The sequence below is a fragment of the Tachysurus fulvidraco genome, chromosome 23 (assembly GCF_022655615.1).
Source record: "Tachysurus fulvidraco isolate hzauxx_2018 chromosome 23, HZAU_PFXX_2.0, whole genome shotgun sequence".
In the NCBI taxonomy this organism is placed as follows: Eukaryota; Metazoa; Chordata; class Actinopteri; order Siluriformes; family Bagridae; genus Tachysurus; species Tachysurus fulvidraco.
In genome coordinates, this window is record NC_062540.1 from 10,690,390 (window position 1) to 10,701,662 (window position 11,273).

Consider the following 11,273-nt stretch of genomic DNA (forward strand, 5'->3'; position numbering starts at 1 on the left):
ACTCACTGCTGCAATAATATTTGCTTTATAACTTTATTGATCAGAATGATTCGACATGTAAAGAGATGACTAAGCAATGCTGTTTGTTAGCTCAAGTAGATAAACTAGATACATTTTATTAGCCAGCCTATAAATATTGCAAAATATGAACCCACAGAGGTTTTAGGCGTTAACTACATTAGGTGAGTCATGCTTTTATTTTTGAGTGCACACACGAATCATGGTGTTGTCTTTAATGACAAGGTGTTTTCGGTTCACATGGAGATGTGATTTACTCATAATGCCAAGGATATTGACAAGGATGTAAACAGGAATATTTATGTTCCTGGTAAGTTGAAGTTCAGGTTTGGACATTTTTTTTCTCAATGCTACTCCTCCTCCTCCTCATCCTGGCCTGGTGTTTGTTGCTATTACCCTTTCTAAGTGATCGGAATTACGGTTTTCCCGAAATCGGAGCCTCAAATTGGTCTACTTTCCCACAGAATTCCAATCACATATTTGGAGGTTTATAACTCGGCAAGATTTGAAGCTAATTCAACCAAACTTCAGACTAGTGGTTCTGATAAAGGTGTAAATTTTCGAAACCATCGGCTTTGCGGTTTTCAAATTTCCCATTAACTTTACATTGAATCTTGGAATTCCGCTCAGTAACTGAGGCACCTCTTCTCTCCTTCTTCTCCAGTCCCAGTAGCTGTGACGTATTCTGGTGACGTCACCACGTGCAGGTTAACCCCAAAGTCGTGTCACAACAAGTCAAGTCAACTCAAGTCAAGAAGCTTTTATTGTCATTTTAACCATATATAGCTGTTGCAGTACAAAGTGAAATGAGACATCGTTTCTCCAGGACCATGGTGCTACATAAAAGCAAAGACAGGGCTAGGACTTAGTAAGTCAGTGCAGGACAAGACAAGACAGAAAGACAGTGCAGGACAAAAGACAGTGCAAACAAAAATACAAGACAATACACAAAAGACAATGTTATACACAAAAGACAATGGATAGGACAATACACAAAAGACAAGACAGTGTTATAGCAATATTACCACAACATACACATGTGACATGAAAACACTCATGGCAAGCCATCTTAACATTTAATGGCTTGTCTGAATGTGTACAGAAACTTCCGTACGAGTGTTCTGATGCCCTCACATGACGTCACATGAAAGTCAATGCCCAATATAAATGGAATTGCAAAATTTCCACAACATACCTAATGGTATATCAAAACACTCGACACAATAAGAACTTATGGATTATGTGTATTCTGGCAACATCACATCGCCTCCACTCACCTCCAGAAGCATCTGTACCCTATCTGTCAAAAGTATTATCAACCTAAACCAGACAGAAATGTATTTTTTTAAGAGCTAAGCAGTTTGCCTGTTTGGTGACTGCTTAGTTCCATGATTTCCCTGTCTCTGCAAGTGTAACTATTTATATCATCATGAATTTTTCCTAATATTGTGACCCCATTAGGTCCAGCGGCAAGATCCCATGCTCTCATTGTCGCGGTCCAGATTCAATTCCCGGGCAGGGAGCTCACTCAGCCACTGAAGAGGTAAGAGTTAAAGAGTAGGGATAAAAACAGGAGGGTTGCCTCAGGAAGGACATCCAACATAAAAACCTGTGCCAAATCTAATATGCGGACCATGTGACCTGCTGTGGCGACCCAGAATGGGGAGCAGCCAAAAAAGAAAAAAAAATTAAAAGTCATAATATTATTGTGCCAGTAATATTATCATAAAGCTGTAGTTGTGTTGTATGTTTACAACAATAACTATGGGTGGGATGGGGTAGCCTTTGTTGTTAAGGTGTTAGGTCTAGAGTTGATTTCAGGTGTGGCAATCTGTTGCTGTTAACTCTCAATATGGAGTGAGGCAAATTATCATAATGCTGAAAAATCAAAACACATTCTTCAGGGATATAGCAAAAAACATTAGGTATGGCCAACTCAAATGCATGCTATATTTGCAAAAAGACAGAATGCACCGGGGAGCTCAGGAACACAAAAAGCCACGGAAAAACGAACCCCTTCACTAGAATTGGCCAAAACAAGAACGCCTACCAGAGGGTTTGTCTGTATCAAAGACAAAATCATAAATACAGAGTGTAAACCACTGATAGGTCAAACTGGTAAAAGCCCCACCTGCAATGGGATTGTGCGAATGAACTTCTGACCAACAACACACCACCCAATTGGGATTTACCCTCTGGCAGTCTCTGAAACCCAGGCTATGGAATGCTATATCAATGAGTTTCACTTTGTACTTATACCCCCTGCCGCTGGTACCCACAACCTTCAGTCAACTCTGAGAGGTATTTGGTATATGGTATTTTACAACACTGGATCTTCTCAGTGCCCACAATCTCGTCCAAATCAAGAAGGGGGATCAATAGAAGACTGCCTTCCACACCACTCAGGGACACTCAGTACGCCATCAGCACGCTTCCTTATAGTCTCTCAGTCACGTGCCATTAATTAGCACAACTCGCATCACCTTTCTCCACTCAGCGTGCGGACATAGTATGAATAGTATAGTATAGTATAATATAAATATATACTCATACACGTAAATATATTATTTTGCATTTATAGTTTATTTATATATATTTACACTCTTTCTCTATCTGCTCCTTTCCCCTGTAAGAAATTACAGAAATTGCACCCAAATTCCACTCCAAGGTACACATCTAAAAAGAGCTCATTCCTAAGAATTATCATAAGGTAATACATTTAGGACTCTAAACGTATAAATGTGATTCAATTATAAATATGGGGATGGTGGCAGGACATTAGGGATCACCACGAACAAAGGGTCTATGTGACTGCGATTACCATTTGAAGTGACCACTTGGTTGATAACAATACCAAGCCAAGGTCTACGTGACCTCGATTACCATTTAAAGTGACCACTTGGGGGCTAGCAATTGTAACAATACCAAGACAAGGTGTACGTGACCATGATTAACATTTAAAGCCATCAGCTAGACAACAAGGTGTAGCCCAGCCATTTGGGAGACATTCAGTTCTTACCCTCAATACACATTCAAAGCGAAACTTCATTTAAATTACCAAAAGGGAAAACTGTATATACGGTTTAAGCAGAATTTGCTCATGGGTTCGTGTTCTTTCTGACTCCAACGAACCCAAAGTACGTCATGTATTTTGTCACTGCTATGCTGGAATAAACTTCTTGTTCTTTATTAAGATCTTCAACATCATCGTCTCATTTTTACACTACGCATTTTTTTCTTACATTGGCGAGCCAGCCAGGAGACGGATTCCAAAAAAAAAGGAAAGGTAAGAAAAGCGGTATTTTCTTTTACGCTGTTTTTTTATTCAGGGAACCCCTTTGTTAAAAAAAAAACCTAGAAAAGAAATGTTTTAGTGTAGAATAGAACATAGGTTACTGGTCATAAGCAGGAGGAGTTATTATTGTTAAGCCTATTCTGTACATTTCTGTTTAAGATTCTAATGAAACTGAATTAACTCGACACAGTGTGGTGAGAGTTGTATGTGAATCGTTGTTTCTAAAGTAACTGAAGCAAAGTGCTTAAGCTGATAGGTTTCTAAAGTAACTGAAACTTGTGTGTTTGTTATAATTCTGTTAAGATTCTAAAGTAACTGAATCAGCCCGACGCAGTGTGGCAGTTGAATTATAGCTAAGTGTTTCTAAAGTAACTGAAACAGTGATAGTGTAAAGAGCCCGACGCACCGCGGCTCTATAGAGTTTTAAGCAATAACCCGAGGTAGTGTGGTGTTGTCTGACTGTAACAGTGTTTTAAACTTACGTTTTAAGTCCATGTACTGTGGTTAAGTAAACAGTTAGGTTTAATGCAAAAAACCCGACGTACCTTGGTTTTGTCCGACGTACTGTGACTGTGTTAAACTAACGGTTTAAGTCCAAAAGTGCTGTGGCTAAGAAGACTGTTTTAAAATATAACAAAAACCCGACATACTGTGGTTTTGTCCGACGAACTGTGACTGTGTTGCATTTTAAACTTTGTTAGTTTGTGAGTGTTACTGTCTGTGACTGAAAGTGTTTGTGAGTGTTATTGTTTGAGTGTTACTGTTGGTGAGTGTTTGTGACTGTTTGAGAGTTGTGAGTGTTAAGTGTTATTGTAGTTGACCTCGAGGCCAAACAGAGTGTGTCTGTGTCCGAAGCAGTGAGACTTTTGAGGTCAAAAGCCCGACGTATTGTTCATTTGCGTCCGAAGTACTGAAGCTGTGAATAAATAGACTAACGGTTAACTAGATATCTTGTAGTCACAGAAACTGTGTAAAGTTTAAAGACTAAGATTTAAGGAAAGCTGTGAGTTTGTTAAAATATGGAACAGCTGATTGTTAAGTACATCGCTAAACACGGTTCTCAGGGAATGTTTGATGGAATAGAGAACATCGTGGATAAACCATATGAGTGGGCTATTTCTAAGTTTGAAAATTATCCTAAAATGCCCAAGAACAAAAAAGGACAGATTGCCAATGCACTGCAAGCAGTTCTTGCATCGTACAAAGTAACTAATAAGACTTTAAATGCATTAAAGGCTGAAAACGAGCAACTGCAATCTAGACTAGATGATGGGATAATATCTAAAAGAGATCACCAGATGAGTGAAATACTCTGGAAAGAAGAAAAGATTAGGATGCAGAGTAAAATTGTACACCTTAGAACTAACAACAGCATGCTTAGTTCATCTGTGGAAACATTGTTCAAAGATTTAGAGGAAGCAAAGTCTGCTTGTCAATTCCTTTTAAAAAATGGCACAACTGAAATTAGCACCGGTAAGACATCTTTATGTGGTATGTGGAGTAATCAAGTTCCTGACATGTTAGACAGTGATGGGAACTCAGAAAGAGATCCTCAGTCAGTCAGCAGTCAACACTCTGACTGTACAGTTAAGTTCCCCATGACTCCAGTTCACTTGACTACGACTATGCCTGCTAATGAAGAAGAGGAGGAACCAATGACCTCTACTATGGTCAGAGGGTTTAATCCCAATGAGCTAGAAGTGATTAAAAGTATCGGTAAATTTGATCCTGCCAAACAAGATCCATTAGACTTTCTAAAGGTTTTCGAGCTATATGCTGACATTTACAAATTCACAGATGGTGATGCGTGTGTGTTGTTAACTGTGTGTTTGCCTGACACTTTGTCTGGAGCGTTAAAGGAGAAAGTCAAAACTAGAACTGCCAATAAGTTAGAGAGGAAACAAGCACTGCTTGAAGTCCTAGGTGTAATGTCAGTTGACTGGGATAAAATATCTGATGTGCACATGAGGACAGGGGAGCACCCCATGGCATTTTCAGAGCGATTATTGGAGACATTTAAAACTTTCAGTGGCAATCCTGACATCACACCGAATGATGTCAGTTTTAAATCTGCTTTGATTAACAAATGTGACTCACTCACACGTTCTGCTGTGTCGATGTTTGTAACCCATCTTTCTGATTATAATGACATCATTGCTAAAATGACACAGTTTTTCAACAACAATGCTAACTCAAAGAGGTCCCATTATGTATCCGCAGTAGGTGTTAAAAATCTCAATAAGAATAGAGCCAGCAATGTTTCCTGGAAAAAAGAGACCTACACTACCGGAGGTAGAAAGGAAAGACTACCCCCTCGTAACCCTGATAACCCCCTGGTGTGTTATTCATGTGGCAAAGAGGGACATATTTCAAGGGAATGCAAATTTTCCCTTAAGAGATCAGGCCCCAAAACAGATTTACACCAGTTACAGGCTACAGTAAACAGACTGAGAAAGGAGCTCAAAAATCTGTGGAACTCCTTGCCTGGTATTTTTCACCAAACTACTCAACAAATTTGGCAAAGTCAGAAAAACAAAATGCATTCTGGTCAGAATGTGTACCATCACAAATTTGAAAGTAGTGATGACGCTGTGGTAAAGAATTACCAAAATGAGGGCCCATGGTCTGCTCACCGGGAGAGACCATGCAGAGATTCACATCACAAAACTAAAAACCGTCAACCTGGTAAGAGATCATTCCACATAGGTCCATTAATATCATAAAAAGCTGATGGCAGTCATCAGGGCCATTTAAATAGGCAAGTTTATGTTGTATGTGTTTGTAATGTTTTTATTGTGTGTGCTGTGTTAAAAAGGTGGGGGGTAAATTCATTATGTTTTTCAAGTGTTTTTCAGGTCAAAAAAAAAAAAAGATGTGGGCAATGGACTAGGAAGGCAGCTCTCGTGACAGCAGTGCCCAACGCTGTCCCAAAGTGCTTATCTCAATGGATCCAGGTTCCGGTCTTGGTGAACCTTACAGCATGATCTCCAGACCCAGATGAACAGTGTAACAGGAATGTATAAGGTCTTCTTGACAACAGCGTTCCTGAGGTATCACAGTGATGTTGCAACCAGTTCATCACCTCCTCAGAGAACATCAAGTAAATAATCTCAAGGATTGGAAAAATTGTTTGAATTGAGGATTCTAAGCATGGACAATTTGGGAATATTACAGAAAAAATGTGTTAAAGGAGAGAAGCAATCTACCCCGATTTATCACACAGTTACCATCAGGACAATGGCGAGGATTGAACACAGAGTGTTGTGACAAAACTCCATTTGGTTTTATTTGTGAGTGGGATGCCTTGGAAAAACAACCATTATCTGGGGCACCCCAAACTAATTATGAGGCTTGTGAAATCAATCTAACGTATGTCCACAATAATTTTACAAGAGTAATAGTTTCAAACAGGAAAAAATGTGTCACCACAACTCTTGATCACTTCTCGGTCTTTGTTAATGATAACCAGACACTTCGTCAGATTAATGATACCTCATTTTGTATAACACCAGATACAGCTTGGTCAATAGGACAGTATTACTTCCCATATGTGAATATCACCCAACAAACACTGTCATTGAATCCAGAGGAACAACTAGGTTTTGTGGAGGATATACCGGAGTTTGATTTTGATTTACCAAAGTTGGATAATATGCTAATGTCGCTAATGCAGAGAAAAGACGACCATATTGTTAAAGCTCAACAAGGTCTTGTGGGAAAAGATAATGTCTTGACTAAACAAATGCATGGTGGTGATTTGGTTATTGCCTATTCTGATCTGATTTGGGATATAACTTTCAAAACTGCTGTTGGTGTATGCATTTTTCTCATTCTTTGTCAATGCATTATGTTATGTTGTATGTGTACTATATTGAAACGGCAAATTGCAGTTAATTCAATGATCAATGTGGGACGTTCCCATTGGCTGTGATGGTTTCTGAATGTCTCTGCTCCAAACCCAAGTAATATTTTACATAGAACCAAATTTTAAGAAGAAAACCTGTGATATGTTTGCCTTATAAAATGGAGCTAAAACCAGTGTGCGTGAGGTGAAGTTCCGATGAAAGGTAAGATTCTCTGAGGGCCGAAGGGAAACGACCTAAGGCAGGGCTTCGCCAACACTGGGCACCGGCCCAAAAAAATGGGAGGTGTGATCTGTATTAAGGAAGTGATGTGATGCTTCAGGGCCAAAAGCATCAAAGAGGGGACTGTAAGAAAGTACAGAAATTGCACCCAAATTCCACTCCAAGGTACACATCTAAAAAGAGCTAATTCCTAAGAAGTATCATAAGGTAATACATTTAGGACTCTAAACGTATAAATGTGATTCAATTATAAATATGTGGATGGTGGCAGGACATTAGGGATCACCACGAACAAAGGGTCTATGTGACTGCGATTACCATTTGAAGTGACCACTTGGTTGATAACAATACCAAGCCAAGGTCTACGTGACCGCGATTACCATTTAAAGTGACCACTTGAGGGCTAGCAATTGTAACAATACCAAGACAAGGTGTACGTGACCATGATTAACATTTAAAGACATCAGCTAGACAACAAGGTGTAGCTCAGCCATTTGGGAGACATTCAGTTCTTACCCTCAATACACATTCGAAGCGAAACTTCATTTAAATTACCAAAAGGGAAAACTGTATATAAGGTTTAAGCAGAATTTGCTCTGGGTTCCTGTTCTTTCTGACTCCGTCGAACCCAAAGTACACCATGTATTTTGTCACTGCTATGCTGGAATAAACTTCTTGTTCTTCATTAAGATCTTCAACATCATCGTCTTATTTTTACACTACACATTTTTTTCTTACACCCCTTTCACCATTCTCTTGAATAACAGACCTGATGTGTACCCACTCCTCCTAGTGGAATTGAGGTCCCCCATAACACACTATGAGTATTTAGTGATGCTGTTGAGAACTGTTGAATTCTAAACGAATGCTCCTTTTGTCTTTCAGGCATTTATTAATGAGATTTTTAGAGCCTTGAAAAACCAGTGTGTAATATTAAACGAGCCCTCATGAAATGGTGTCACTGGCTCGAGGGTGCCAAGTACCCCTTTTAAGTGATCATAGACCACCAGAAACGTATCAAAACATATCAAAAGTGACCCACTACTATCGAAACTGTGCTAGCCCTCTTCAACCAGGTTTTCAGAGTATATGGACACTTTATGTACTTTACTGATCTGTCATATACTCTCTATTCCTATTTAATACTTGTACTGTCTATATCGTCTCACATTGTCTGTATTGTCTTGTATAGTCTGTTTTTGTCTTGTACAGTCCAAGCTAAATGTATAGTGTTATTTATGTCTGTAGCTGAGTCACCAACAGCTGGATCCAAAATCCTTATGTGTGTCAACACACTTGGCCAATAAACCTGATTATACGTGCCCTCTTCTGAATACGAAAAAAGGTGCCCTCCTCTGTCTGTCAGTGGATCACCAGCTTTCTGACAGACAGGCAGCAGCTAGTGCGTCTGGTAATACTCAAATCCAGCACCCGCACCATCAGCACTGGCGCCCCTCAGGGTTGTGTCCTCTCCCCACTGCTCTTCTCCCTGTACACAAATGACTGCACCTCTAATGACCCCTCTGTCAAGCTCCTGAAGTTTGAAGATGACACCACACTGATCAGCCTCATCCAGGGCAGTGACAAGTCTGCCTACAGATTAGAGTTTGAACGGCTGGCTGTCTGGTGCACTCTTAACAACCTGGAGCTGAACTCCCCCCAATTGCTATCATGGAAAAGCATTGTCACATCAGTGGAGTCATTCAGATTCCTGGGATCCATAATCTCCCAGGACCTGTAGTGGACTCCACATTGACTCCATTGTGAAAAAGGCCCAGCAGAGGTTGTACTTCCTTCGCCAGCTGAGGAAGTTCAACCTGCCACAGGATCTGCTGAAACAGTTCTACACTGTCATCATTGAATCCATCCTCTGCACCTCAATTACTGTTTGGTTCAGCTCAGCTACCAAATGTGAACTCAGAAGACTACAAAGGGTAGTCCGGACTGCTGAGCGAACCATTGGCACAACTCTCCCCACTCTCCAGGAACTATACTTCTCCAGATTGAGTAAAAGGGCAAAGACAATCATTCTGTACCCCTTACATCCAGCACACTCCCTCTTTGAACTGTGGCCATCTGATCGACGCTACAGAGCCCTGAGCACCAGAATGACCAGATATAGGAACTTTCGTCCCTCAGGCAATACATCTGATACAAATTGTATATATTGTATATGTCATTCTGTTACACTGTGGAGCTTCTGTCACTATAACAAATTCCTCACATGTGAAAACATACCTTGCAATAAAGCTCTTCTGATTCTTATTCTGATTTCTACTGTGACTTGCGAAAAGGTATGCTTTTTCAAACAATCACAAATATAAATCTAGCTGCAAGCATCGATTCCGGGGTCAAGCCGATCAGATGCGCTCAGAATATGTCGCTGATGAACCATACCAAGTTTCGTAGCGATATGGCATTGCATTCATAAAATACTGGACTTAACGTGAAAATCTCTTGGCCACTAGGTGGTGCTGTCACAAAACGTTGTGAAGTGTGTGTGTGTGTGTCACTGCGGTGCTGATTCTGATTCTGATTCTGATTCTGATTCTGATTTTAGCACCCAATACATATTGTGGGCCAAACCGCCCCTCAAATAATAGAATTTGTTTTGGACTGGTGTTTAGAGGGTTTGAGCAAGACACACCAAAGTTGCTATAGTAACTTATAAGACTGGCCTCTACATGTGTGCCAAATTTCATAACTTTCCTACGTACAGTTCATATTGTGTGCCAACTTGCCCCTCAAATAGTTTGGACTGGTGGAGCTAGAGGATTTGAGCTAGACACACTAAAGTTGCTATAGTAACTTCTAAGACTGGCCTCTACATGTGTGCCAAATTTCATAACTTCCCTACGTACGGTTCTATGGGCTGCCATTGACTTCAAAGGCAGAAGAGGAATAATAATAAGAAGAAGAACACAACCGATAACAATAGGTGTCTACGCCCCTTCAGGGTTTGACCCCTAATTAATTTGTTGGAAAAGACAGTTTGCTGACATGCAATATAACAGCTAATTTTGCTTTAGGGTTTATGGATTTATCTACATGAACTTTGACCTGCGAAGCCTTGGTCTTACGAGTCAATTGAAATTCCCTGCCGTCAGGACTTCCTGTAATCACATGATTTCGAATGATCTCATGATTTTGTAAGTGGGGGAAAACAGCATAGTGAAAATCCACTGTGGTATCTTTGATGCCCTACACCACGCCCAATAAAATGTGAGCCTACATCTCACTATGAGATTGCTGCAGCCCTGTGCCAGGCCCATAGTTATAGGACCTTCCAGTTCCTCATACAGTTACTAAGCTCACAGTTTTAGGACAGCAATACAAAGAAGTGGAACCATTAACGCATTTCCCCTAGTTTTCCAACCAAGCAAGTAGCATAAATTTTTTTCTATATAAAAGTAGCTACTTCTTGTAAAATGAACAGTTTAAGGGGAGCATGACCAGGCATAAGGAAAAAAAATTACATATGCAACAAGTGCTGAATTTTTGGTTAGAAGATTATGATTTGGCTTTGTTTTACAATATTTACACAGTAGATTGAAAAATATACCAGTACAACTTTGTAATAAATAACAAATCATTTATTTTTGAAATTACAATATAATATTTATTCTGTTTACAATATAAGACATTTCAAGAAACAAAAGTTCACCTTCCAGATCTAAGTTAAAAAAAGAGAGGAGGTGGAATTAAAAACTTGAGTAAAAAAATTAATTGGGCTTAACCATGTATGTTATAATGCATGTGTAATATTACATATAGACTGTTATAAGCAAGTATAGAGTATGTACCTGTTGTACTCATAATCCTTGGTTTTAAAAAAAAGGTTTTTATTATTTGAATTATTTTAATATTTATATTTT

General features: G+C 39.5%; 1 protein-coding gene across 2 annotated transcripts; it reads left to right on the forward strand.

The window, feature by feature from the left end:
- Positions 1 to 44: 44 nt before the first annotated feature.
- Positions 45 to 8,085, forward strand: znfl1j (zinc finger-like gene 1j). Of its 2 annotated transcripts, XM_027144798.2 has the most exons (3): positions 45 to 182; positions 1,480 to 1,561; positions 3,274 to 8,085. In XM_027144798.2, the coding sequence occupies exon 3, from the start codon at positions 4,333 to 4,335 to the stop codon at positions 6,034 to 6,036; it is 1,704 nt and encodes a 567-aa protein (XP_027000599.1). In that variant the 5' UTR covers positions 45 to 182; positions 1,480 to 1,561; positions 3,274 to 4,332; the 3' UTR covers positions 6,037 to 8,085. The 2 variants fall into 2 exon arrangements, with proteins under 2 accessions (XP_027000599.1, XP_027000598.1); XM_027144797.2 differs by lacking the exon at positions 45 to 182 and having other exon boundaries at positions 905 to 1,561.
- The last annotated feature ends 3,188 nt before the right edge of the window (positions 8,086 to 11,273 follow it).